Source organism: Leptosomus discolor, chromosome 21 (genome assembly GCF_034619465.1).
Source record: "Leptosomus discolor isolate bLepDis1 chromosome 21, bLepDis1.hap2, whole genome shotgun sequence".
NCBI lineage: Eukaryota > Metazoa > Chordata > Aves > Leptosomiformes > Leptosomidae > Leptosomus > Leptosomus discolor.
This window is the reverse complement of record NC_141411.1, coordinates 5,064,540-5,092,317: the sequence shown is the minus strand read 5'-3', so window position 1 is coordinate 5,092,317 and position 27,778 is coordinate 5,064,540. Positions and strand designations below refer to the sequence as shown.

Sequence of the window (27,778 nt, the reverse complement as noted above, 5' to 3'; positions counted from 1 at the left end):
ACGCACGGCCGCCCGCGCCTGCGCGCCGCCCGCCATACCGCTGCCGGAGGCGGTGCCGGCGCGCGGCGAGCACCGCCCCGCGGTGGGCGGGGAGGGGAAGGCGTGTCCAGGGAGCGGGGTGGGCGTGGCTTCCCCCGCCTCTCGAGCGGCACCCGTTAGCGAAGGCGAGGCCGAGGCCGCGGGGTGGCGCGCGAAGGTCCTTCAGCCGCGCGTGCTCAGCTTGGCCCGGCGCAGCGCGCAGGCGCGCGAGGCACCCGGGGCTACCGGCTCTGGCGGCCATGGAGCGGAAAGGTGAGCGCCGCGCGGTCCCCGCGCCCCCGGGGCGGTGCCCACCCCCCCGCCACCCCCACCCCCCCCCTCCGGCGGGCCCGCCGCCCCTCACGCCTCTCTCCCCTTCTCTCCCTCAGTGCTGGCGCTGCAGGCCCGGAAGAAGCGGACCAAAGCCAAGAAGGACAAGGCCCAGAGGAAGTAAGTGCGGCCCCCGGCTCCCCTCAGGCGGCAGCTCCCGCCACCGGCGGCTGCCTCCCGCCGGCACCGCCGCCTCTTTGTTACCCCCGCGGGGAAGGGGCTGCCGAGCCCTGCGGCGCCCCGAGTGCTCCCGGGGCGGGGGAGCGTGCAAGCCCCTTGGGCTGGGCGGGTTTTTAGGGCGAGTTTAATTGAAGGCGCGTTTCGCGGCGCAGGCAGGGAGCCGGCGCGGCTGGTGGCCCGGGGCGGCGGGTTTTTTGCCGCCCTGCTCTCCGCCGGGGCTGGTTTTCGCCTGCACTTGACGGTTCCCCGCCGTCCCTTCTGGTGGCGCCTTCGGCGGGCGGTGGACGGGGGCTGATGGAGCTGCAGTCGTGCTTCTCCGCTCCGTGTCCTTGCAGCTCCTTCCCTCGGCCCCAGGCTGTACCCGGTGGGGGTTGCTAGCAGCCCCTCTCCTCTCTGGAGCCTCCAGAGCTGGCTTTAGCAGCTAGTTTCTCTTGACTCTCTTCCCTCCCCCCCCCCCCCCCCCCCGTGCTCTCTTGACTCTCTTCCCTCTCCCCGTGTCTTTTTTTTTTTTTTTTTTTAATCTAGCCGTAAGAACGCTGCGATGTGTTGTTTACTTATTTCTCTGACTTTGATGCTCTCGTGTGGCTTTTCTCCTGCCGCAGGAATTTCACAAGTCTTTATATGTGGTGAACTTTTGGCTGCAGATATAAAAATTAAAAGATCTCGAGTAAATACTAAACAGCGGCTCCCACCAGAGTGCACTGGGTGCTGCGTTCAGTGCTGCTCGTGGATTCCTTTCTAGGGAAAGGTGATGTCAATCCTAGAGCCGGTTCTGTGTGCGCAGTAAAATGCTGCTGGTTTGTGTCAAGTCTCTGGTACCTCAGGAGGTTTCAGACTCGCTGGTGCCTCAGAACCAAAGGTGGTTAGTGAGTAAGACCTTGGGGGTGGGAGTTGGGGGGGGGTTTCTTTAGGCCTAGACTAATGCTTTCTTAGTCACTTCCTGAGACAAATCATAGCAATTTAAAAATACTGTCTCCAGCAGTTATTTTGAGATGCAGCTTCTGAGGGGTGAAAAGCACTAACTAAACTTTTTTGGGAGACGTGCGTTACATTTCCATGCTATTTTGTACGTGCTCCTGGTATTTCTTGAAGGTGGCATTAGGGCCAGTTTTGAAGAGCTCTTCTCTTTCTATAGTGTTATCTGCATTCATTTCTGAATGAATAATCCATTGTTTAATTCCATACCTGTTACTTTCTTTTTTTTTTTTTCTTGTTCACCCGCAGACAAACAATACTCTGCCAATAGAGTCCGCAGTTGGAAAGGCTGGTTTCTGTGTAAATTCTGAGGTGCTGAATGGTAACTTTCAGTGCTGGCATGTCTTTTTTTAAAAAATCCTTTTTAACCACGTAGCCAGAGCAGGTTTAACTGCACTGCTGGCTAGCTCTTGATTTTGCCACTAACCTTGATTTGAGTGGAGAGCCATACTATTTGTAAAATGCTGTGTTTATCCTCTTAAACCACAATTCAACTCTTGTTTTCTGGTACTGTAGGTTTATTAGATCCTGCCTCACAAATTAAGGAAACTTGCATGTACTTCATGCTTTATCTTGTACAACAAAAAGAACCCAGTGTCAGCCTCTAACTTTAGGTGCAGTTTCATGACATTCATGGTATTTAAATACAAAGCTGCTCTAGTTAAATCTTCTAAAATAAGCTTAACTGGGTGGTTGTAAGACTTCTTCTGTAAAATCTAAACTTGAAACCATGTGGAATGTCCTTTTAACATTTAATGTTCCGTGGCAGTTGGTTAGATCACACACATGTGACTTTTTTTCTATATGAAGGGCAGTAAAAAGCATGAAACAACTGACTTGAAAAAGTTACGGTTGGTAAGTATTAGGAATGATCTTATTATGGGTAAGTATGAAAATGCAGAGAATGTTCTGAAGGGATTTAAAGCACTTGAAAATATCTTTCACTTTAGAAATGAACTACACCTGCTTTAAGTTTTCCTATCAACCCAATCTGCTTAAAAACAGAAAAGAAAAAAAAAAAACACTTGAAAAGGTTGAAGTTATCAAAATGGACTGAGTATAGTACAAAACTAAACTTACTGCTTTTTTTCATCATTCAGTAGTTAAAATTGCTGCTAGTTAGTTGGAGACAAGACCAGCCTAAACTGGTTGTTTGCAGAAAACCCTTGCAAATACTAGTCACAGTTCTGTGTACGAGATGGGTTTTTTTATGGGAAGGTCGTCCAAGTTCTTAATTTTCCACAAATTCAGGATGTTCCTATTTCTTCCCATCTTTTAAGTTTTGTTTGCTATCAAGGAAGGGGTGAGTGCATCTATCCTAACATAGTCCTCTGCAGAAAGAGCACAGGCAGAGTTTCTTGGTAACACGAAGGTGAGGGACCTGTGTCTTCCCACTCCAGTGAAACTATCCCAAATCTGGTAATCTGGCAGAATCATTAAACCAGCTGTCCCACATCTTTGTTGTGGAAGCTCAGAGCTGCCCAGCCTGCCTGTTGGTCCCGTGACTGTGTACCTTTGCCCAGCTCCCATTTCGGTGAGAATTGAGGAGGAGGAAGGACAGGGAGTGACAGCTGAATGCCTTCGAGGGACAAAAAGCAAGCCTAGATACAGGGAGATCCTGAGTCCTAACGTTGGCTCTTGCTGGGTTCCTTTGTGGCCTTGAGTGAGGCATTGATTCCAGTTTCTTCTCACTTCGGTCTTTCCTATCAAAAAGGCAAGGAGTTAGAATTAAAATTGCTGTCATCTAAATTATTTTTAGAAAAAGAGAGGCAAGCTTCTGCTTGGCCTTTTCCTTAAAATTACCAATACGTCATAAAACATGCATGTCAAAGCTCTAGTTGCTACTACAGCATGGGGAGTTTGGTACGTAGGCTCCTGCGATGTGCGTGGCTGCCAAAAGATAGCTGTGCTGAGAGCTCGCTGGGAAGGATGGGATGTATTAATGTTATCGTTTCATGAGGTGTGAACATCGCTGGCACTAGCAGTCAGTTGATTCCCGAAGGCACTCAGAAAAGCCTGTGTTTAAAAAAGGAGCTCGTAGGCTTACAAGCTTTTTTTCGTACTAAAACTTTAATAACTCGGTCTGTGAACTCTTCAGACAGCTCTATCTGATGAGATGCATTCAGGGAGGTATTTTTGCCCAGCTATCAAAAGCGCAGAAGATTTTTGCAGTGCTGTGTTTGAAGCAGTTACTGGTGTCTTTGGAGTTCAGCACTGGCAGCTGAATGTGTTAGGCATAATATCGGCCCTGGTTCTTAGGAAGGTGGGGGAGCTGAACAGTGCTTTCCTGGGAGCAGTTCTTGGGCTAGTTTTCCTCCTGTGACTTCCAGGGAACTGAAGACAAAGTTCCTGTGTTCTGGCGTGTCACGAGCTGTGTTGGATGGGGCTGGCCATGAACGCAGCAGGAGGAAAGAGCAGTGGGTTTCCCAGCGGTTCATCGGCCACGAGGTGGCTGCTGCTTGCTTTGCAGGGCCCGTGGCCCAGACCGGGCCACGTGTGTGTGCTTGCAGTGCCTCCGTGCAGTCGGGTAGCGGCTCTTCAGGCAGCCCGGCAGGCCAACGAGATGACAAGTGTGGTTTTTGAAGGCTCCACAGCCTGTTTGGCGGGGAATGTTGCTTTGAGTTGGCTCTAGTGCAGACAGAATGTCCGTTCCTGGCAGAAGGGGTGCTGGGATGTGCCACCTACGTGCTTTCGTGTGAAACAGATTGATTTCCTCTGCTGCGAGACTGTTGGGCCTTGTGAACGGAAGCCTGGTATGTGAGGAAGATCTGGTATTTACTGCAAAACTGTGCTTCTGTTTGAAAATGCAAGCTTCTGTTTGAACTGAAATGCAGATACAGGTATACTCTGCCAGTGGCTCTGGTAATTTGTAATGGAATCGGGCACTTGTCACTGTTAGACCATAGCTGCCAGTAAAGCACTGTGGCTTTTTTTCTGTCTATGTTGTACGTTGTAAACCTTTAGAAGCTCAAACTGTTCTCTTTGTCCTAGGGAAAAATGACTCTTAAGGTTACTACTGAGATTTAAGACCCAGAGTTTAGAAACTAAGCTAAAAACCCCATCCAGATTCAAAGCAGTTCAAGAAACAGACAAGAAACTGAACAAGTAGTTCTACGTTTTAGCCCATTTTCTCTGAAATGAAGCAAATAAGCATATTACTAGAACTGGGCTACAGGTCTGTGTGGTGTGTAGGTGATGGGTGTTTCACTGGCAGGCCCAGATGACAATACTGTTTCAGCAAGTCTAATATCTTGCTTCACCAGTGGCTTTTATGTTTCAGGAAAAGTCAGTCTACTCCTGCACAAAACCAGCAGTTCTGTGTAAGGGGTGTTGCACTGATTGTGCTTCAAACCAGACCATTTTATGAAGCACGAATAAGTACAGAGGTAGTTGCAGCCGTACAGCTACAGTATGTGGTGTTTTCTGGAAGTGGATGTGGTCTGAAGGACTTCTAATTCTGCGTGCCCTGATGAATTTATTTAATCCTTTCTTATAAGCTTTACCGAGTGGGAGATTTTTTTCCAGGAATTTCCATAGTTCCTCTGGCTCCCTCTACTCCTGGAGGGAGGGCAGTGGCAGAGCTGAGTTGGTACAGTATTACTCTCTCTCTTCCCAAATCCGTGCAATACTCAGTATTTTCAAGCAGCTGGTTTACACTTACCTGTAATTTTCTGGCCAGACTCTTGACGTGCAGTGAAGCCTCACTTCTTTCTTCCTCCTCAGTAGAATTGCTGTGAAGAGAGACGAGGAAGTTGGTAATTTTTCCGTCTATAGAGTCCAAGGAGCAGAAAATTCCTGGTAGAGTCTGATACTTTCCAGTTTGTTAGTGCATGTCTTGCTTGTATTACTTCCCTGCAGCCTTCGATGAGCCCTGGAGTTCTGACAGTCTTCTCGAGTTCTTCCTCAACTTCCTTATTCAAAACTTCCTGGGATCAGGATCTTGAATTATGTTTTCCTTGCTCGTCTTTCATAATTAATGCGAGGGCTGCACCTTTCCTAAGTATTTTGGACATAAGTTTAGGGTAGAGTCAGAATGCGTTGCCCACGGGATTTTTGCGTTCAAACACAGAAGTGATTGTCAGACTCTGACAGGACACAACTGAAGATCTGCTGGTTTCCATGGAAGTCCCTTGGTTTGTAATAAGCTGTAGAACTGTCTGCTATTCCAGCTAAGTGCTTGTGTGGGGGAGTGGATATGGGGAGCGAGGAACTTGATTGCTTCTGTTATTTGCACATTAGTACCGTCCTCATGTGAAATTTATTACTTACCTTCAAACTGAATTCCCACAGATCCACTAAACAAAAGTAAGTCTTGGTGCCTCTGAGCACCATTCTTCCAAAACTGCATGTTAGACCATCCCAGTCCTCTTAAGTTCCTGACTGTGGTGTTCCTGTAGCTCTGGGATGGCTGCCCTACAGCAGCAAGTATTGTGGATCTGCCCTATGGGCAGAAAATGCCAGTTCTTTAGTCAGAAAAATTGGGATACAAGAGTGAATGAATTGCAGTAATCCCAAAATAATGTGGATTGTAGACACGCACGTCCACCACAATCTATGATTTACAGTTCCCCCAGATCCTCTCAGATACTTAAACATTTCTTGAGCAGAAAGATGAAGTGCAACCAAGCAGGAAAATACTTTTTATCATTTCAGACCTGAATTCGTATGGCAGGTTTGAGTCAACACAGTTACAGTATTTATTGAACGCTGGGTTTGCTAGCAGAGCTGCATGGGAGCGTGTTGGAGGCTGGCAGCAGAAGCAGTCATTCTGACTAGATGTGCCTCAACACGATCTTGAAATTGCAGGCACAGTGAGGAACAGTAACGAGATGCAGTCTGGCAAGCCTGCTTCCCTTAAAGAGACATTGTCTTGATGCACAGATGTGAAAATGGGGGAGAGATTTTTCAATCCCGGCTTTTCACCATGCCATATGGAGCTCTTTTTTCTTTTTTTTTTTTTTTTTTTTGTTTTTTCCTCTTCCCCAAATGAAAGCAAGGAATCCTTACCAGCACTTGAAGCGAGCTCTCGCTGCAGTGGGTGTGCCGCCCTGGGAATCGCTGGCTGATTGCGGTGGAAAGCAACGCTTCCTTCAGCGAGAGTCCCGGGGTGCCTTACAGTGCTCTGATCTGCATCTCCGACAGCATGAGCTGGATTCGTCATTAGCCTTGTGTTCCCTGAATCGAGTTCTGTTTGGGGATGTTCCACGGGTGCAATTTAAGCTCACAAATGAGGAATGACAGTGTTTGTAAAGATTATGCTGCAGGCGGCTTAGAAATCATTTAGGGAAGCAATTGTCTTCGGTTTCCTACAGACAGGCGTCATCTCTGCAGACGTCAAGGGAATGGCAAAATGAGGTGAAGAGGAGGAAGGAGAGTGTCTTTTTTTTTTTTTTGTTGGCACATATGTGAGGTTGGTGGGTGTGAAAGTCGTTTGAATTAAATGTGTGCTGCCTGCCTTGCTTGGAGGTGGAAGGGGTCTGGTTTTGTGCCTGTTCAAAGCAGGTAGATAGGTAGCATGGACAATATTTCTGCAGGGTTGGGGACAAGGAAAAATACTTCTTTTCTGTACAAAATAGAGTTTTGAAGAAGTTGCTCTTAATGCTCTTCAGTAGAAGAACCAAACACCTCTCTCCAGGCGTTTTATGTGAGTTACCGGGGTGGAGAAAACAAGTTCTGAGTTTTGATGGTGAAGTTGCGTGTGGAGACTTGGCTGTTGTGACGCCTTGCCTGGTGGTTTGTAGAGAAGGGCGAAGGAGAGGGTGCTGGTGCCACTCTGTACTAACGGAGTGCTGTGGTCTCCCATCTTCTCCTCCTCCTGATGCTGGTGGTTCCACCGCAGTTCTGTAAGAACACGTGTTGTGTGATTAAGGCTTCTTAATCGGTTTTTCTTTACCTTATTCTTAGTGTGTGGACCAGATAAGTGATTCTGTGGGAATTTGGCAAGAGAATGCCAATGTGGTTTTCTCAAACTCTTTGAACACCTTTTGTATGGAACAAGTGACTGAAATTTTAGTTCCTGCAGATAACTGTTACTGCTGTGCACTGCAGAGGGGAGCAGAGGTGTTGGGTGATACATTCAATGAATGTGGAGCAAAACCTTGTCTAACAGCGCAAAATTTTGCGTGTTGTTAGCACCTCTTCTAATATGAAGAGCTTTGGCAATGCTAAACTGTTAAAAGGGTGTTCAAACTTGAGTGAGCTTTTGAGGTGAAAATATTTTAGATAGACTAATACAATTCTTCTTTAACCCCCTGGTTGAGAACTGCAGAGCCGACTTCAAAATGCCTTTCTCTAGCAAACAGTCCTCCGTAGCAGGGAAAAATCTCTAAATTATTACTTGCTGTGTCACGTTGTTGCTGACTTGTTTCCCCTATCGCTTACATAAACCAGCAGGATAAACAGGCACAGGAAATGGCTGGTAATTCTTCTACGTCGTCGTCGGCAGATGTTAAGTGCCTGCTGCTGTGAAAAATACTCGTTTCGCCTTTTTGAAGAAGATTTGACTCCTTCTCTTGCTTTTTGTTGTTACTTTTAAGCATAAAGGATAAGTTTTCCTTGCAGCTCTGGATGGGGAGGTTTGGAATTACTTCAGAAAATTCATTTTTTTTATACTTTGAACGCCCTTTCTGTCCTGTGTGATTGTGCTGGCATTTCTGTATCAAAAGGGTTGGACTGTTGGCAATTACCGTGATCCTTGTCTTCATCGGAGCTTTGAATCCAGTGGACTATTGAATAGGCAAATAAAACCGGCTTGTTCAGGAAGATGAAACAGAGTATCTGACTGAATTTCTAATTTCATTAGAGGGAAGATTGAGACAGGGAAACATCAAGAGAAGCAGATGAATCTATTTACGCTCAACCCCTAACATGACTGAATTTGCAGGAAGATCAGCTGAGAGCAACCCCCAGCCTTGCTGCAAGGCCCTTCACCTGCAATGCAGTGCTGTGCATCTGCAGCTAGGTGGTGGAGGCAAATCCCTCTTCTCCCTCACCCTGGCACAAAGCTGTGCTGCGTTCGAGAAGAACCAGCCCCTCCGCCTGCCGCCGATGTCCCCCCTGCTTCCTCAGCAGTGTGGCATCTGATTTTTAATGGCTCTTTCGAAAACCACTGGGCTATCCTCGGTAATATCTTTATCAATGGGAGGCCGTGCTTCGTGCAGGTAGGTTACCCTCTTTAATCATTTTTGTCTCGTGAATTTGCAGTTCCTCAATAATCTCTCAAAACCCGAGAGAATAAGGACTTTTGGGAGGGTCTCTAGATGTGGATTCACATGAATTCCGTGAAAGATCCAGCATTTTGCCTTAGCATTGCTGTTCCACATTGTTTTCCTTAAGTAAAATATTGCTATATAGTTGTGGAGAGACCCTGCAGATCCAGTTAATTCTGATGATCAGTTTGCACGTTGAGAGAGCAAAAGTAAAAGCTGATCAAAGTGTTCTTAAGTAGAACAGAGGTGGCAATAAAAAAAGTACCCTAGAACACTTGGCTTTTAACATGTAAACCATTAACCATTTTTCATAGGCTCTTTATATATTTTATCTGCATTTTGCACTACTGCTGACAGCCGTTTTGGCTGTCATCTTTAAATCCCGAGTATGGATTTCTCTGCTGGCTTTAGCAGCCTTTTGTGCCTCTTGGAGTACTGTCTGTGTGAGCCAAGCAGACAGATGAGGGTTGTGGGTTTATGCATCAGTTTTTCTTTGGTATTAATAGATATTCTGCTCTCATGAAGTCTCTCTTAATCCGTATCTGCAATTGACACGGTCACTTTGGGGAAGAAGGTGGAGGGATGTAATAAAATCCAATGAATTTTCACAGGAAGGCAAAGGAAGGAGATGTGTTTTGGAGGCGATTTCATAAAGGAAATAGCACTGTAGCAATGTATGTGGCCTGAATACTGCTCACTATCACATTAGTTGGTATAATAGATTATAAGAAAGAAATTAAATGGTTTTGGATCCCCTGGACAGACTTGGATGCAGACTACAGGGTGTGTCGTGCATGAGGTTGTCAGCAGCATGATTTGTCAGCCCCTTCTTAGGAGGGGTGCAGAAAGCTTCCAGGAGAATGGAGTTTAGTGCTTCCAGTAACTTCTTCCTTGATGCATGAAATTGCTATTATTGAAGAGCATTGGGACTGCAGAATGGCACGATGTTTCTGTCTGCATCAGTGGTTCACAAGATGAATTTCCTTTTGAATCTGTTCTAATCCCCTATGTCTTGGGCAGTTACAAAAGTGGGAATCTTGAAGCAGCGTTGGGGAGAGCCGCTCTTCACTACCTATGCTGTGGGTGTGGCTGCTGGCCTTAAATTCTTTCGATCCGATCCTGCGTTCTGGTTCTCTTGATCTTGGCTGTAGGATTTGTGGTATATGACAATCCAGTCTCCCCTCCAACCTTTCCGTCCGTGGCCCTTGCCTTTGCTGCCTGCTCTTAATTTGGGGATAGTCTATGACTTTATTGGTGTCCCCCAAAGGAATATGGCAGTTCTAAAGTAGCTTTTTGACTTCCAAGACTTTTCCCTTCAATTCCTGGGGTTCCTTCTTCCTACCCCTGACTTGTAATTCTGTAGCTCACAGGGGAGGGAACATTCTGAATACTAAATATTTTGGGGCTGGATCAAGCTATGGGGTTGTTAATAAATGTCTCGTTAGCCTGGCAGCAGTGGAATGGACTGTCTGGCGGTCTTGTTGTATGGTTCGAGACCACTAATCTGTGTTGTGTATCTGTTCCTGAACTAAAAAGCCAGCAGGACTTACTGGCTCTGACAACCAACTGAAATAAATGTCGGGTGGCTTGGTTGTGTCCGGGATGACCTTTGTAGCTCCTCGTTGCTTTAATAAACTTCAGATCTGGATTGTAAATGGCTACAAGTTTAGTCATGATTAGATTGGAACGTGTGATTTCTTCCTTTTTGTGCTCCGCAGATATTTAGGATGGCTGTGGTTTTAATGTGTAGTGGTGTATTTAATGTGTGAAGCCTCAGCAGAGTGTGTCTGTAGTCGGTAAATGCTGAAGGTTCGTTCTGCTGTATAACTGCTCAGAACTGAAATACGGAATTGGTCCCATGGGTTAAGATTAGTGCAGCCACGATAGGATGCACAGGGCTCCAGCTTGGTTACGAGCTACGAAAACTGCATCCAAAAGCCCATATGCATTAGCATAACCAGTGGCTGCCTTAACATTTCCTCCTTCTTTGAGCAAAACTAGATGAGTTTGAACTAGGATGGTGGAAGGTATCAGTTATATCTGCTGGAACAATAGTTCCTATACAAGAAACTTCCACTAATTCACACTGACAGGGAAGCTCGTTGCTAAGAACGTTATCTCATGCTTGTACGTCATTGCTGTAAAGAAATTGGTGGCCCGCCTCTTTGGCCAACTCCTCCAGCTTTTCTTAATATCTTGTACTTCCAAGAAAAGCAAGCTTAGTGTTAATGTCCCCAATGTCATTAAGTCTTGCCAGTGCAAATGGGCTATAGGCACTGGTTTCCTTGTAAATGCTTGCTTTGTCCAAAAGGATATTGAAGATTAAACTTTGTAGGCAATTAACCATCCCCTGTAATGCTTGTAAAGTAAATAACTGAGCTGTTTTAGTATTACTGTGTCATGAGCTGTTTGGCTGTGAGCAGTGTGCTGCCCTGAAGGAGGAGCTGGGGCACAGGGGACAGAGCAATATGTTTTAGCTCAAGGAACTTGAACACAGCTTAAATGTATGAGAGCAATGAGGTGGCCTTTGCCAGCACGATCTTCACAAGCAGCAACTTCGAGTAGCACGTTTAGGGGAAAGTTAAACACAGAAAATTAATGTTTTTATTTATGAATGTGGGAGTGAAAAAAAAAAGCTACCTCAGCGCCCGATTTCAGTCCCTCTGCAATCACAAGCTCTCAGAAGGGCTTACAGGACATCTGCTCTGTGTACTCCCACTCCCTGTAGTTCAGACAACTGTAACAAACTTTAGACCTTCAGTGAAGAGATGAGCTAGAAGTGCAGCCCACCACATGAGAACAGCAGAAACCAAGGGCGATATTAAGGATTTTGGAGTGCTAAAGTGTTAGAAGCAGGATTGTTAAATGTTTGTTTGATCTCAAAAGTGAAAGGGATAAAGGGCACAAGTTCTAAAACACTGTTTTAATTTTTCTTCCCAAAGGAGTAAGAATTAATTGATGTTAGTCTTCAAAATAACACTCATCAACATTTAAATCTTCAGGTTTTATATGAGGTAACATCTTAAAATACAGATTTCCTTCAGAAAGGTCCCCACTGAATGGAAGGCTGAGAAGGGGTTCAGAGACTAGCGTTTCGGTGGGATTACTGGGCTTTTAACTCGCTGTCTTGTCTGGTCTTTCCTTTGTTCCGCTCTAAAAGTGGATCTAGGGCATTAAATTGTATTTCTCGGCAGTATATGAAAAAATTGTTTCCATCTACTTTTATACTAGCTTAGGAGTAAAAGCATTTAAAAAGTTTTTTCTGAACCCTGAATATTGCATCTCCTCCATTATCGGCAATCCCTCGTGTGAAGTGAAAGCTGCTGAATTGAGGAGTAACGTGAGACATGCAGTGTGTTCTCTTTCAGACCCGACCCTCAGCATCGGGGCCCTGCTGCTCATTCGGAGAATGATCTTCCAGAGCAAGAGGAAGAAATCCTGGGGTCAGATGACGATGAGCAAGAGGATCCAAATGATTACTGTAAAGGTGAGCACTTGCCTGTTTAAGACACAGGATTTTCAATGTAATCAAGAAATACCCTCGATTTTCCTATCTACTACAGAGAATGAGAATAGGCTCCCACGTACTTTCAGTGTTTTTTAAAACTGCATGACGATAATATTTTTTCAAGCTAATGTGAGATGGTTCTCCAGGGTTCCCTCTGTTGTCAGTCAAGATTCGAGTTGGAGAGCTGTTCTTAATGCATGTGTTTAAAGCTGTTGGCTTTTCCTCTCTGCCAGAGGGCTTTCAAAAATGGTAAGAGCAAGTACACATTCAGTTTCTTTTTGATTTTTATCAGAAAAAGGACCCTTTCAAATCCTTCAAGTCAGCTTCAGATTCTGTGCTCTTTTCTTTTGAAGAACATCATCTTAGTATCCATTCTTCAGATGACTTTGTCTGCAAATATAGTCTGTTTCTCTGAGTAGAAACTAAATACGGAGCAAATGGAAATACCAAAGTATATAATTCAATATCAGATTGTCTTTTAACGTAGCAAATACTTTTTAAAAGACAGAACACTGATCGTACAAGTTCAACTGATCAATTAGTGGATGCTTGGATGTGTGGCCCCACCTCCAAGCCCTTTGGAATTCTACTTCTGTGATATTTGTTGTATATATTGAATAAGAAAGAGGGAGAAGCATGTAACAAATGTTATATATGTGAATAAAATAAAATGCAAAGTAGAAGTGGCACGAGGAACTTGAATTGCAGTGTTTCTTACACTTCAGTGCTTTACTTCAAAGCATTTACATTACTTTTAGCGTGCTACCCAAGTATTTGTGGGATTTTGTTTGTTGTAAAGCAAGTGGGAAGAAAAAAGCCACTGTGTGAACTGGCAGTTGGCGCAGCTGTCACTGTCGTAACTGAAATCTTTAAGTGAAGAAAAGGGACTTCTGCTGCTTGAGCTAATGAAATAATGGACAGCAATCCCATGTCTTGTTTGTGAACCAGTCAATCAAGTGGGATGAATCTTCCTGACAAAGGATGTCTTTCATGGGCAGTATTTGCTGGCCACAATTGAATAGTAAGCACCTGGAATCTAGGGTGTAATTCCAGGTTCTGGCAAAAATTTATGCCTTAACAGTTGCAGATTCTTCTCTTCATTCTGTTTCTGCCAGTTCCCATGTGGCTTTATCTGGCTTTTCGTGTCTTTTGCTTCCGTCGTGGAATCCTCCTGCATAGTCAGCAGCTTGAGAGATACTAGGGGTACAGGGAGGAGACTTCCCTGTTTTCAGTGGTGATGGTAAATGGCAAGTGCCTTCCAGTCAGGAAAACAGTCGAAAGGAAGCGCTGTTGGGATCCCGGGTGCAGTATTCGTTCCTCTTACAGCGACAGAGCATGCAAAAGATTTATCTGTAAAGAGTCCGATACTGAATATCATGAGCTCTTTTCCAAAGGTGGTCAGCCTGGCAGACTTCAGATGCTTTCGCTGAGGAAATAATCTTTTGTGATGCCACAGTGATGGCCTGCATTGAAAAGGAGGAAAAGTCAGTTATTCCAGTTCAATTACGTTAAAACTTTTCAGTCTACTAGATTCAATCTACTAGAGGGCTGTTCACAGCTCTTCCTCTAGCACACTGTATATTTGTTCTAGCAAGATCCAATTAGAGAAACATTTGCATTTGTTTATATGTTAAAAAGTTTAAACAGGTCAAATAAGTCTGCCTGGAGTTGTGATGCTTGTTCCACATACCTGCTCTTCAGCACTTGCGTGATATATACTTGACTCTTGATATATCAACTTCCCACTGTTCTTCTAGGTGGCTACCATCTTGTGAAAATAGGAGATCTCTTTAATGGACGATACCACGTGATTCGGAAGCTTGGATGGGGCCACTTCTCCACTGTGTGGCTGGCTTGGGACATCCAGTAAGTCCTTCTGTTCTAGCTAGCATTCTGGTGGGAATGCACGGCATGGCGCAAAGATGGTCAGAAAGCGTCTTTTTGCTTTTAGATGTAAACACAAAACATAGCTGTCCCCATCCAAACACAAGAGTTTCTTTTGCTATGGTGCGTGCAGGTGTGTGGGAGGGAGTTAATGGGACAAACCACGTGGTTTGGAAAGAGCGCTCTTGTGTTGGGCAGTCCCTGACCTGTTACTTCATTTTGTGAGAAATGACTAACATTGATTTTATAAAAAACTTTTTTATAAAAAGACACAAAGACAACCTTTATGAGTGCTTAAAGCTTATTTTTCTATGATGCCTTAAATAAGTAGCTCTCTTATATGCGAAAGTAGTAGGATAATCCTAGAGAATAAGTTCTTTGTATGAGCATTAACAGTCTCCAATTTACTTAACCGTGTGTGTAGAGGGAGGAGATTTGTGGCAATGAAGGTGGTGAAGAGTGCGGAGCATTACACGGAAACAGCACTGGATGAAATCAAGTTGCTAAAATCGGTGAGTGCCTGAGAGTGGGGTGCAATTTTTTTATTTTATTTTAATTCTTTTGGGGAAGTTCGCATTAGTCACATGCTTGATATTTCTGGATCATCTTGCTGCGAAGAATTTGGAGAGGAATCTAACAGTAGTGCAGTAGATCTGACTTCAAAATATATTCCTGCCTGGGAGTTACCTCAGGGAACACAAAATGAATCCTCTTTTTCTCTGCAGGTCCGCAACAGTGATCCAAATGATCCAAGTAAAGAGAGAGTTGTCCAGTTATTAGATGACTTCAAGATTTCAGGAGTGAATGGGTCTCGTATCCTTTTGTGGAATAAAGGCAAAGAACTGCATAAAGACGGGAGTTTGCTGGGTAGCTGCCATGTCGGAGCCGGTGAGCAATGCTCAGGCATCCTTGTCACTGCCCAAGGAAACCTGCTGTAGAATCTGCCTCAAAACTGCCTGCTCAGCTCAGATCCGGAACGCTCGGTCAGCCTGACATAGTATGTGTACGTTGTGGAGACGGCTCTTCTTAGTCATGCTTTAACGTGAGAGGTGGGGTGGCTGCATCTGTGCTGTGAATCAGGACTGAATGGCTCAGTGTCTGAGGGGCCTCTGGTAAGAGAGCCCGGCTATCTCAACCCCTCAATTTGCAAGCAGCCTGGTAATAACCCCTTGTTGAAGTTAAGCAGTACAAAATGTTAAGATCCGTAATTAAAAATAGCAAACACATGCAGTCTATAACTTGGTAATAAGGTGGTTTTCTAGTTTTCTAGTTACAGAAGCATCTTACCTTGGACTTCATCAACATTGTTAGGATGTTTAAAGCGTATTGCTTTGAAAATCCTCTGTAGTTCTGTGAACAGCTTTCTAATGGGCAGAGATTTTGACAAATCCTAATAATGCACCCTTAAAATTTGAAAGTTGGACTTCTGTGCGTGTTTCAGCTTTGTGGTACTTCGGACTTGAAATATTTCAGTGAGAATTACTAGGCTGCTTGAGAGAATTGAACTGTAAGTTATAAACTTTCCACCACTTTTAGGAAACAGTAGCCCTGTAATATATTTCCTCTGTTAACTTTTTTCTAGTACCTAGCACCCAGTAAATGTTGACTTGATCTTGTTTTTCTTTCACTCTTGTGAAACAGATGCTTTCTGCCAGTGTAGAAGAAAAGCAGTCTAATAAACTCCTAGAAGTTTGGCTTCTAAAGCAAAGGCATGATACTGAATATGTCACTGGAGTGACTGTAGCTGTTGAGATCTTCTAGATAAAAAGCAGATAATGTAAATATTGTTGAAGGCCAGGCTTGTCAAAAGTTTGTTTTGCTGGTAAGAGGCCAGGGAGGGTGGAGAAAGTAACTTTCTTGTTCTGAAGATGACTTATGAAATGAAAAATTTCTTATCTTTTCAGGTAATGCTGGTACAGAGAGATCTGTCATCGAGTTTTGCCTGGGGCAACAGTCGAGGCTGTTCCAAAATGTATGTTGCTGGCTTGAAGCTGTCTCTGTACTAGCAGGAAATACTAACGCACACTTGCTCCTGTAACTGGCTCCTGCTCTAAGCAGGAGGTTGCTACTGCTGCATTAGGACCGTTGTCCTAACGAGCTCCATCCCTCTGGTTTAGGTTTTAGAGAACAGCACTGATGTCTAGGATAGGATGGTGCTGTTAAGGAAGGAGTCTTCTCTAAACTGAGTCAGAAGGATGAGGGTTCTTTAATATAAAACACTTAACTGGTGTGGATTTCTTTTGATCCTTAGTCCTGGGAATTCAGGGCTCTTTGGGTCAGGATGTTGATCTTTTTCCTTGACTGAGTTCCAGATATCTGTATGGTGTTTGAAGTTCTAGGGCATCATCTCCTGAAGTGGATCATCAAGTCAAATTATCAGGGGCTTCCACTCCCTTGTGTCAAAAAGATCATCAAACAGGTAAGTTCCAGTTCTGACTGCACTGGTTCCCCTTGACCCTGTGAGAACGGGTTCACTCATCTTTCTCAGATCCAAGAAGACAAAAGCTAAAAATTGGTGTATCTCATGCAACAAAATCATTCTTGGATCAATATTTCCTTTCTCTACTGCAAAAACCTGCTACAGATACTTATTTTCTGACCCTTAAACTGTGATGGGAGGCCAGCTTGGCTTTTAACATTATCTTACCATGGTTATTCCTCCTAAGTGCAAGTATTTTTTGTATTTTTTTTTTTACTCTGTCGCTGTAAATACACTCCTTAATGATGGGAAGAGCAAGAGAAACCTGTTCTTCTTCCTGGATGGTTGCCCAAGAATAAACATCCTTCTGCATGTGAGGTGGAGGGGAGGAGGAAAGCGTAATTTTATTGTAAGGTATTAAGATTAGATTTTCAACTGTGGTAAGTTAAGTTATGAGGGTAAAGAGACATTATTTTGAATTCATAGCTAAAATCTGTATGTGAATCTTTTTCTGGAACTGAACCACTGATCACATTAGCTCTACTCTGGAGTATTCTCAAACACAGAAGCCCTTCACGTTCCTTAGTCAGGCAATTTGCATTGTCACGTCACTCAGTTTGCTCATTCTTTGCTCTAATGACCGATTTCCTTCTCCCCTGTCTGCAGGTTCTTCAGGGTCTGGATTACTTGCACACAAAGTGTCGAATCATTCACACGGACATTAAACCCGAGAACATTCTCCTGTGTGTTAACGACCAGTATATCCGCAGACTGGCTGCAGAAGCGACGGAGTGGCAGAGATCTGGGGCTCCCCCGCCATCTGGCTCTGCAGGTGCGTTTTTTCCTGAAAATGGATGCTCTTTCCCCCTCCTAACCCCCAAATCATCGCTAATCTCACTAGGGGAAAAATTCCAGACTGAGCACGGTGGAACAATAATGCAAGTCACCTCTGAAAAGGCAGCTGTGAATTGGGAGGTTAATCAAAAGTTGTAACGCAGAGTTGGTGAGGAAGTTTGTGTAAGAAGAACGGAGGGAGGATACCTGCGCGCTGGCGCCTGCTTTCAGCAGAGCTGATGGGGCACTGACAGGTGGTGGGGCTGTCAGTCTGGTGTGGCCCACACTGCATAAACGCTACTGCACTCAGTCCAGTGCTGCAGTGAAAATGCGGTGAGGTGCTTCCTGCACTTTCTTCAAAAGTTTATTTCCTTTTGTTCCGTGATGCTGGAAATGCATTTTATGAAGGTCTCAACAAGATGCTTTTACCTGTTGTCAGTTTGCCAAAGTCTGAGAAACCTGTAACAGAAACAGCTTCCTTGACGTGCTAACATCCCTGAAGATCTGAGAGCAAATTTCCTCCTGTTCCTCCTCAGAATATCCATCTGTACCAGCGTGTAGTTTCCAAGAACTACTGCAGTGTGTATTGGAAGGCTCTGTCAGTCATAATCTTAAAACGCCAACGTTTGGCTGAGCCCATCGTAGCTGAGCTTAGGGAAGCTCCCGTAGCTTTGGTATTCTAATGTTTTGATTTGCATTTTCTTTTCAATAAGATGCATAATACATGCAGTAAATGAAGCTGCATGACAGGAAGTTTAAGTCTTTGATATCAGTCAAGCAAGTCTACTATCTGGAATTTTAATTATGCATTTACTCATTTAATGTTTTTCTCACTCTTTCATTCTTGCTGTACTTTTGTAGACAAGTGAGCCTTCAAAATGATATCTTTAAAATGTTGGTACCAAACCACGTATGAAAAAGCTTACCTTAAGATAAGAATGCAGTTGGGTTTTGAATATAAACGTACTAATTTACTGATCTTCCTTTCCCTTTCAGTGAGCACTGCACCACAGCCAAAGCCAGTAAGTGTCCTAGCCTCCATGTGTAAGTACCCACCTACGTATAGTACCTGCTGCGTTGTTCCACGGTGCAGTTGGAGTTGAGGGAAAGCAACCTCCGATCGCCAGGAAAAGTGTGGTTTGTGTTTGTCAGGGACAAGTGTAGGCATCGGGCTCAATGCTGTCGTGGAGATGTACGTAGCGTTAGCTCAGACCTCGCCGGAACGAGTAGGCTTTTTGGTGGTCTGAAGGTGACTGTTGTCTGTGGAGTCCGAGATCCCTCCTTTGGAGAACACTGTCTGTTTCTCAGGTCAGGACAGCAATGTGCTGCTAAGAGCCATGGACAACTGCTCCAAAAACCTTAATATCTGCTTTTTATCTGGGAGGAGAACTGCCTAGCGTTCTCATCCCAGACTGGTTCCTCAGCTCTAAAATGAACTAAAACTTGATGCATTTTCGATTTTACTGAAATAAGAAATGCTAAGTCCAGTTGTTCTGCTTGCTTCTGTGTAGGCTGACAAAATGTCAAAGAATAAGAAAAAGAAGTTGAAAAAGAAGCAGAAACGGCAGGCAGAGCTGTTAGAGAAGCGAATGCAAGAGATCGAGGAAATGGAGAAGGAAGCAAGCCCTGGGCAGACACAGCCTGAAGAGGAGGAAGAAGCTCAGAGCCCTCTGGAAATGCTCATAAAAGCTAATCCGCCAGAGGAAAATGTCAGCAAAAAGCCAGGTAAGGACCTAAAATGCTGCTAAAGTAGCAACACAACAGGGTTGTCCTTCCCCTCATGCTGGCATGAGTAGAGCGAGCACCTTTCGCAGAGGTGGCCATTGTCATCTAACCTTCTGCGTCGCGTTCTGGCTGCCTAAAGAGGCCAGGAGACTTGCTGGTACAAACTGGGTCGGTGAATGATTGTGTTCAGTCGCGTTTTGAGAACTGCCTGCTTCTGAGGGCTCCCTTGAATGGCTTCAGGTATCGCTTTGTTTAGGCATACTCTGCTATCTTCTCCTTTTCCACTCTTCCAGCTGAAGTCGTTGTGCAAGAGCAATCTATTCTAATGGAAAGCAGCGTGGAAAAATGTGTAACAGAAATAAACTGCAATGGAGTGATACAAATGACGGACTTCCCGGACTCTGGCAATCAAGGGTCTGTGCGACTTGAGGATGACCTTCATAACGCCAATGACTGTGGCGATCACCCTCGTACGCAGAAGGAGGAGAACTTCCATAGTTGTAACTACAGTCAGCGTAACGGTGACTCGGAGAACAGGCCTCCAGAAGCAATGTCGGACTCGTTCGTGCCCTTAGTTTCAGAAGATTCCATGATGTGTCAGCCCACGTCCACCGAAGAGCGATCATTCAATGAGCAGGAGATTAACCATTTGCAGGAAAGCATCCGGACAGAGATACCTTCAGAGGACGAGAATGAGAATAATGGCCCGTCCGACAACAAAGGTATAAGAGGAACCCTGCGAGAAAGGGCTCCTTTCTCCTGGATGTGGGGGAGTTGTGTTACAACACTTCATCAGGGTATTAATAGAAACCTCCAGTTTGTAGGCTGAAGTGCTCAGAACCACCTGTTTGAGGCTTTTCCTCCCAGGAGTGATTAACCTGACAGTCCTACTCTGAGACACTTCCTGTTTGTTGCTTCTAATTGTGCTCGTAACTTAGTTTTGACTATTGACTGCATAAGTATTCCCACTTTTAACAAGTACCTATAGGTTTGTTTTTCAGTACAGGAACATTCCCTCCTTTGTATCAGGTGTTGCTTATGTGACTTTGGTTAATAGAAACATGAGTCTACGAACTGTCACTGGCTGTTAAATCGTGGGATCAGTGCTGCTCTGTGTTCTGACAGTTTTGTTCCTGACACAGGTGACTCCTCTCAGTTACTTGAGATGAGTAAGTGTTTTCCCAGAACTGGAAATGCGGCCTGACTGAAACAAAGCTTATACAGCATAGGGAAAAACCTCTCTAATGCTTTTATTTAAATATGACTTGTTCCGGGGGGGGAAAGCTGTAAGTCTTGTAGGTTTAGGAGAACATAAGAGACACAGTAGCCTACAGCAGTTTAAACATGCTCTGTGTGTGTGTGTGTGTTAAAAACCTGACTGCATTGATAAAACTGTCCTTTTCTGCATCTTTGAATCAAGGTCAGGTGAAGTACACCTGCTTGGAGGAGGAGGGACTTTTTGTACTTTAAAAATTTCTGTAGCCTTTTCTTGGCGGAGTACTGCTGGGGAGTTTCATGGGCGAAAAGGATTTGAAACTTGCACTGCATTTAGTTGGATGCCCCTGCTAGATTACTAGGTCTGCTTTGCTTCTCACAGCTCTCTCCCAAATTGCCTTAGAGCCACATCCGGATGTAATTTAGTGACTTCATATTTTTGCTCGCCACTGTGTCACTGAGTTTTTTCCCAATATATGCTTTAGCTCTTGTAACTGTGCTGCAGCAGTGAGTGACAGGTATGTCAGAAAGATGCTGTAATGTGTGGACTCTGCTTCAAAGACTTAAGAGGACTTAAGTGTTGAGAGGTGTGTTTGTTTCTAGCAATGCCCTTATTTAAAAAGCCTGTCTAGAGGCAGACAGACTGTATAAGGGTGTGCGAAGGGTGCTGGGAACTGGTCAGTCTTGCCTGTGCTTGCTTGTCCTTCTGCTTTATAAGGCTGGTTGGGTCTGGTGTTCGTGGTGCAGACTGGTGCTGCTTCTTACACCTCAGCTTTGGGAAGGGAAAAGTTCTGATCCGTCACCAAAACCCTTCCTGGGTAGGGAGAGGGCTGTAGGATTTGGGCGACAGATGGTGACACTGTCCATATAGCTTTGATCAGCTGTTGTACATGTTGCCTCTAGGAAAATCAACTGCTGGGAATTTCCTTCTTAATCCTCTTGAGCCCAAGAATGCAGATAAGCTCAAAGTGAAGATAGCTGACCTAGGAAATGCCTGCTGGGTGGTAAGTTTACAATCTTTTCACATTGACTATTTAAACCTGCTAATTCATTCACAGCATGCCAAGATGGAAAGGAATCTGTAAAATAGATTCTATCTTGGACCTGCTTGTGAAAGTAGTGACGGTTTGAAACGGTGTTGGGGGGGAAAAAGGAGGAGGGAGCAGGGACGTGAAGAAATGGTCCTGTGACGTAGGATTTCAGCCTGTGTTCTGGGTGCCCTTCAGTCATCAGATCACTTCTGACAGGCCCATGAAGTGTCACATAAAACTTGTGGAAATCTGCATATGCGAAACTTCTGGAGTCTGAGCTCTCCTGGAGCATGAGGAAGCTGCAACCAGTCGCTCTGATGTGCTAGTTCTGTAGCTTATCAGCTTGTCAGAGCCTTTCAGCCGATTCGTGAGCGCATGAAAGACTCAGAAATAGTTTTGTTCTTTGATGGTGTGCTGTGCTGCTTTTCAGGGTTTGACGTTTCAAATAGAAGAAATGTCTTTTGCTTGGCTGCTTAAATGGCAGAATACTTCAGATCGTAGGGGAGAGATGAGTCTCAGACTCAGAATTGCCCATCAGGCTTGCAGCGTCTGGCAAGGTGGTTCTCCCACAGCGGTGTGGCTTGTGTGCTTGAAGGCAGCTGAGTCATGGGCTGGCTGCTGTGATCGGGTAAGAGGGGGTGCAGCTTCTGAAACAGGCTTCCCTTACTCTGTTTTTGTGGCTTGCTTTCTTCCAAATTGCTGGACTGTTTTAGTTAAGGAGGAGTGTCTCATGGAGAGCTTTTAAACAGTACCTGTAGGAATACAGGGAGATACTTAATGAGGATGGGAAATTCAGCTGAAATGTAGTGGGAGTGAGCTTTGATCAGCTCTGGCCTTCCAGGTGGTTGACTCTCCTCTTTTAAATGCTCTCTAATTGTTTAGTAAAATGTTTCTTCCATTTAGCACAAGCACTTCACTGAAGACATCCAGACAAGACAGTACCGCTCCCTGGAGGTGTTGATAGGATCCGGGTATAACACCCCTGCTGACATCTGGAGCACGGCCTGCATGGTGAGTGCTGTCATCCGGGGGTTTTAAACTGGTTCTGGGGAGCATTCTGGGAAACTCGTGTGTGCTGTGCACAGTCACTAGCCAAGCCTGGCAAAAAACCCTCACAGGTGTTCAGCCAGCTTCCAGGCTTGCTGAATACCATGTTTCCCTACCAAAATTGTTTCTTTTATTATTTTTGTTTTTGCTACGTGTGGCTTTCCTTTGGAAAGTTAGTTTTGTTGTACAGCACTGGCAGATTTCAAATATAACTGCACTTTGACACCAAGCTTTGTGGAAAAATGAGACGACTGTGCAATTGTGAAGACAAAATCTTTTTAAACAAAGAGCTTTCTGCTGCATCCAGCACTGTTTCACAGATGTCTGCAGTAAAAATTCATATTTTAATCATATGCATCCTCTGCATGCTTGGAATCATTTGTAATCTGAGCAATGCTGAGGCCGAAGCTGTTCCTGTAATAGCTGACAAATGTAGAATGTGGTGATTTGTAAAGAAAAAAACAAAAAAATCAGTCTAGGCATGTGCCTCTGGTGTCTCCATCCTGTGTTTTCTACAAATCGGAGCTTGAGGTTTATTTTTTAAGCTTGGAAGACAATAGGTGAAGTAATTTTTGCTGGCTTGGGAAACAAGCTGTGATTTTTTTTTTTTTTTTTTTTTTTAATTTTTTTTGGATGAATGTGGTAAAACAGAATGCGGTAGGATCATGTTGTCTCTGCAGACTGTGCAGCCAAAATTATGTGGTGGTTACTCTGCTTAATGCAGTAGCTAGAGTACAGCAGCACATAAAAAAACCTAAGAATACAGAAGGTCAGAGGTACTGTTTTGAGTAGAAGTGAATACCTAAAGGGTAAACGAGTCGTGGAACTCGCGAGTGGTGAGTTGAAATGAATGTGAATGTGTTTCTCACTTAAAGTTTTGTATCTACAGGTGAATGTTCAGAGATTAACTGCTTGAAAAATGTCTTTTTAATATCTGAAATTTGGAGGGAGGGGTGAATCTTTGTGAATAATCTGGATGTGATGTTTCGCAAAACGCCGTTGAGGCGCAGAGGGGCTGAGCCTGTGAAGTGCCTCCAGTTTGTCCAGTCTCACGCAAGCGAACTGCCTTGTGCTGCGACCCAGAGTTCATCGCGGGTGTACATCATCGATGTAGTTGCACATCGTGAGATGGTGATGGTGAACTAGAGTTCTATGGGTCACTCTTCCCACCGCTTTGCTTCTGGCCCGCAGAGAGATGCAGAATCGACCTGCAGGACATCCAGCCCTGTGTGAAGCGCTCTGAAGCGACTTAACCTGCTCGTTTCTGTTTGTTTAGGCCTTTGAGTTAGCAACAGGGGACTATCTCTTCGAGCCTCATTCTGGGGAAGATTACTCACGGGATGAAGGTGTGTTTGTCTAAGTCTTTCCTTTTTAAAATGGGATGTGACACCTCTTCAGAATGAGCTTTCTGTTGCGAGTTAGCGGCGCAAAGGCTCCCTGCAAAGAGGTGGTTTACCCAAATCAGGGGTGTTAGGGGACAGCTGTGCTCCAGCCCCTGCAGTAAACCACTGCGCAATAAAGTCCATGTTCCTGTTCTGATGTTTTCCAGTCCTCTGTCTTGCTTCTCAAACTGTTCCTGCCTCAAATGGCCCTTACCTTTTTTTTTCCCCCCTTGCCTTTGTCCTTGCTTAATGTAACCTGATTTCAGGTGGATCTCGGAGTAATTTTTAAGGGAGATAGTGTCTTTGTCCTTATATCCCAGAGAAGGAAACTGGGCATCGAGATGTCTTGTGTGGCTGCGTCTCATTGTCTTTTCTTTTGAAAAAATGCAGATCACATTGCATTGATCATAGAACTTCTGGGGAAAATACCTCGCAAGCTCATTTTGGCAGGAAAATATTCCAAGGAGTTTTTCACCAAAAAAGGTAAAAAGGAAACAAAGGAAATGTCACTCAGCCCCTCGTCCCCTGCCCCAAATATTTCCAGTGCCTTGCTGGAAATACCAATTAACAATAGATGCAAGCAAAGATGCCTGTTCAAGGCTTTCCTTTGTTTTATGAAAGGCTTTCTCAGTAAAACCGCAGCTAAATATAAGGCGTTCTTCTCTGACTGCTAAAAGTATCCTGCGCCCTAGGACTTCACATCTGGGTGCAGATCAAACGCAGCAGGTAGAAAAGCAGTCCTGTAGATGTTTACTCAGACTTGATTTGGTTTTATTTAGCTGATCTTTGTCAAGAAGAGGTGTTGACTCACCTTTGAAGTCTTCTCTAGATGCCTTTGTTCCATTTCTAGCATGCCAGTCACCTACATCATGCCTTGCTTCCCGAGCTGTGCTGCTCGGGATGCGCTCTGCCTTGTTGCTGATCAGAAAGCCCTTGGTCCTTCAAATTTACTGAGTCTCAAGAAGAAGTTTTTGACCTAGTTTAATACTTTTCTTTTTTTTAATAAAACCGTTTTTTAGTAATGTCTTGCTTCCTCAAACGGTGCTGCGTGTATTCCAGAGTCAGTGTCGCAGTGTTTATCTGTCATGTCAACAGGTACAATCGGTGGTTTAATGGAGTTAAACAATATTGGGTCAGAAAGAGCAGGAGGGAAGGAAGAAGCCTTCAGGGAAGTACGTTTCTAGAACAGTCCTCAAAAGCAGATAGAAAAGGTGGTTTAGTGTCATCGATTTCTCCCTTCAGCATGCCCTGCCGTGCTGTACTCCCTGTGCCCGGCCATTCGGAGCCGATTCCGAATTCGGTCGGTCTGGTGTAGCCGCTCGGCCTGTTTTATTCAGCCGCTCTGCTCCCCCGTCTTGCGCTTACGCCTCTCTGTCTTGGTTTTCAGGTGATCTGAAGCACATCACCAAACTGAAGCCCTGGGGCCTTTTTGAAGTCTTGGTGGAAAAATACGAGTGGTCCCAAGATGAGGCAGCTGCATTCACAGACTTCTTATTACCCATGTTGGAGCTGATCCCGGAGAAACGAGCTACAGCAGCGGAGTGTCTCAGGCACCCCTGGCTCAACTCCTAGAGGCGTCGACCCAGCGCCGCAGCACTACACTCTGGTTTACAGCATAGCGTACACGCACCCACCTGCCCCTTCCCAGCTCCCTTGGTTTTGTGTTTTTTTTTTTGTTGTTGTTTTTCCCCTTGTTCATTTTCGGTGTGAAGTTCTTCCTTCAAGGCTTCCAAGATTTTAGATAAACCTAACCTGTTCTGCTGAGTTTGTTTGTGTGACTTGATGGGGACTCTCCTCAGCCAGTGGGCATCAGCTGTGTTTTGCCTTGATTGGGCTTCGCCAAAGACTCATTGACCTGACTATGAAGTTTTTTCCCTGAGTCTCCTCGCTGTTACGCACTGTGTGTCACAGGTGGGAGCTCACCTGTGCTCAGGTAGGCTCCCTTAGCTGAATTTGAACTCCCCTTTCCTCACGAGGGGGATGTGAAGATCCAAACTCCTCCTTATCTCGCTGACTCAGGAGTCCATTTCCCGCCGTTGATCCCGTAGCTAGCAATGGGGTGAGAAGTAACAGATGGCGCCAAGGTGGTGTTAGTTCCTCGTAGAGCAAAGACCTCGAAATCCTCCCATCATTTTCTAGGTGACTGCTGTATTATTTGCTTTCCAGCCACGTAACTTTTCTTTAGTTCTAGCGGCTTAAATCTTTCGAAAAGAGCTATTTAAACCTAGGTTTTAGTCTCCTTTGTTTCTTCCTCCAAAGTGCCCTGGCCCTTTACTTTTTCCTTCCCTGTGCCCAGATAGTCAGAATAGTTTCTGAACTCGGTGACGTTTTCTACTTTCATGCCTGTGCCTGTGACTAAAAGATGACAAGCAAAATAAGCAAAAGCTGGAACTGACTCAACGCACAATCCTCCGCGTACAGATGGGTGCCCCCTTTCGCTGCAAAGAGGCAGCCTTGTTGCAGGCAACGCTTCCAACCTTTTAGTGAGCTGTAAGTTTTTTGGGTTTTTATCCCTTACTGGCACTTTTTTTGCCTTGCTTGAGGCGGTTGCTGTATCTGTGAGAGATTGATGGGCTTTCACTGATGCAGTCTACTCTGGCTCTTAATTTCTTTTCAAATTCAGTTTTTCCCAAGGGAAAAGGGTGGCAGCATCTGTGTCGCAGCCGTGCGGTAGCCCTTGACTTTCCAAATCAACACTTGAAGGCCCAGTGTAAAGATTTCTTTTCCTACTTCCTTCAGGTGCTGGCCTTCAGGAATAACTTCCCAGGGTGGGACTGCCTTTTATTTTCTGGGCTGTTAGCACAAGGAGAGCTAGAAGAAGTGGAAGAGAACTGACTTTTTCATGTAGATAGTGGATTAGAAGAGTTACCCCAAGTAAAAATGTTCTGTGGGGCTTCTGTATAAGCTGCTCAGAAGGGGGTTGGATATAATGAGTTAAATGGGTTAATTTTAATTGAAAGCTAAATCACTGTGGCATTTGATCATCTCATGATGGCTTCTTCTAGACTTGCCCATCCTATGACAGATTCAGTGCATCCTACTCTAATCTAAAGCAAGATTTGGCAGCGTTGAGACTTCAGAGGCGCTTCCTTCCCCTGGACCAAACAGGCCTTTGGATTCTTGGTGGCTCTCAGAGGACAGAAGTTGCTGCAGGAGCGTGCTGGAGGCTGCGCAGATGCTCTCGAGATGGTTACGTTGCCAAAGCTGCCAAAGCCCGCTGTTAGGTGTCACTTGTGTGTGTGTGTTTGGAAATCCCGGTTCGTTAAGGATCGTTCGTTCATAAACCTCCGTGTCATTTAATCAACTGGAAAAGAGTTTCTCCGGTCCAGTGCCTGATTGGGCTTATTAATGCAACTCATGCTGCATGTTCTCTTAGGAGTAGATCAGGTTCTCTATGCATATAATCTAAAATTAAAGGAAGGTAACATACCAAAAGAGTTTTAACTGCTGATTTGACGTTGGGTTTTTTTCCCCCCTTTCATCTGGAGTTTTCCAGTCGTGTGTCACTTCCCTGTCTGTTCCAGAAGGACTGCAGGCAGGACTGGGTTCCAAAATACCCGCTGTCTCCATACTGTGAAGGTACATGGGCAGGGCAAACGATTCCTGGTGTCTTGAAAGCTCCCCCGGTCCTGCGAACTTGAGACTGGCTGATGAAAGAACTTTTCCCTGAAGGGGTCTGCACGCTTCGCCTCCGAGAGCTCCGTCCCCTCCCTCCCTCCCTTCCCTCTGCCACCCCTGACTGGAGGAGGAGGCTTTTACCGCGGCAGCCAAGGCTGGAGGTGGCTCGTGAGTTGAAGCCCCGCAGGAGCAGCTGTCAGGGTTCAGTCTCGTGCTGTGTGCTCGTTCACTTGAGGTTTGTTAAATTTCCAAATTGCCGTAAAGTGCTCACACTAACGGATTTGTACTTGCTGTGTCAGTCTAAAACCTGAAGGAAAATACATTTTTATTCTTTCTACTCGGGTGCTTTGTCTTTTTTTTTTCTTTGTGAAAGCCGTACAATAAAGAGATTATTTAATAACTGA

At 45.0% G+C, this 27,778-nt stretch overlaps 1 protein-coding gene across 1 annotated transcript; it reads left to right on the top strand.

Moving 5' to 3' along the window:
• The first annotated feature begins 260 nt into the window (after positions 1-260).
• On the top strand, positions 261-27,778 carry SRPK1 (SRSF protein kinase 1). The gene is made up of 16 exons (XM_086476716.1): positions 261-291; positions 408-468; positions 12,080-12,198; positions 13,977-14,085; positions 14,528-14,615; positions 14,829-14,916; positions 16,416-16,522; positions 17,189-17,354; positions 18,353-18,378; positions 18,868-19,081; positions 19,375-19,803; positions 21,200-21,300; positions 22,231-22,338; positions 23,651-23,720; positions 24,147-24,239; positions 25,144-27,778. The coding sequence occupies exons 1-16, from the start codon at positions 279-281 to the stop codon at positions 25,326-25,328; spliced, it is 1,977 nt and encodes a 658-aa protein (XP_086332842.1). The 5' UTR covers positions 261-278; the 3' UTR covers positions 25,329-27,778.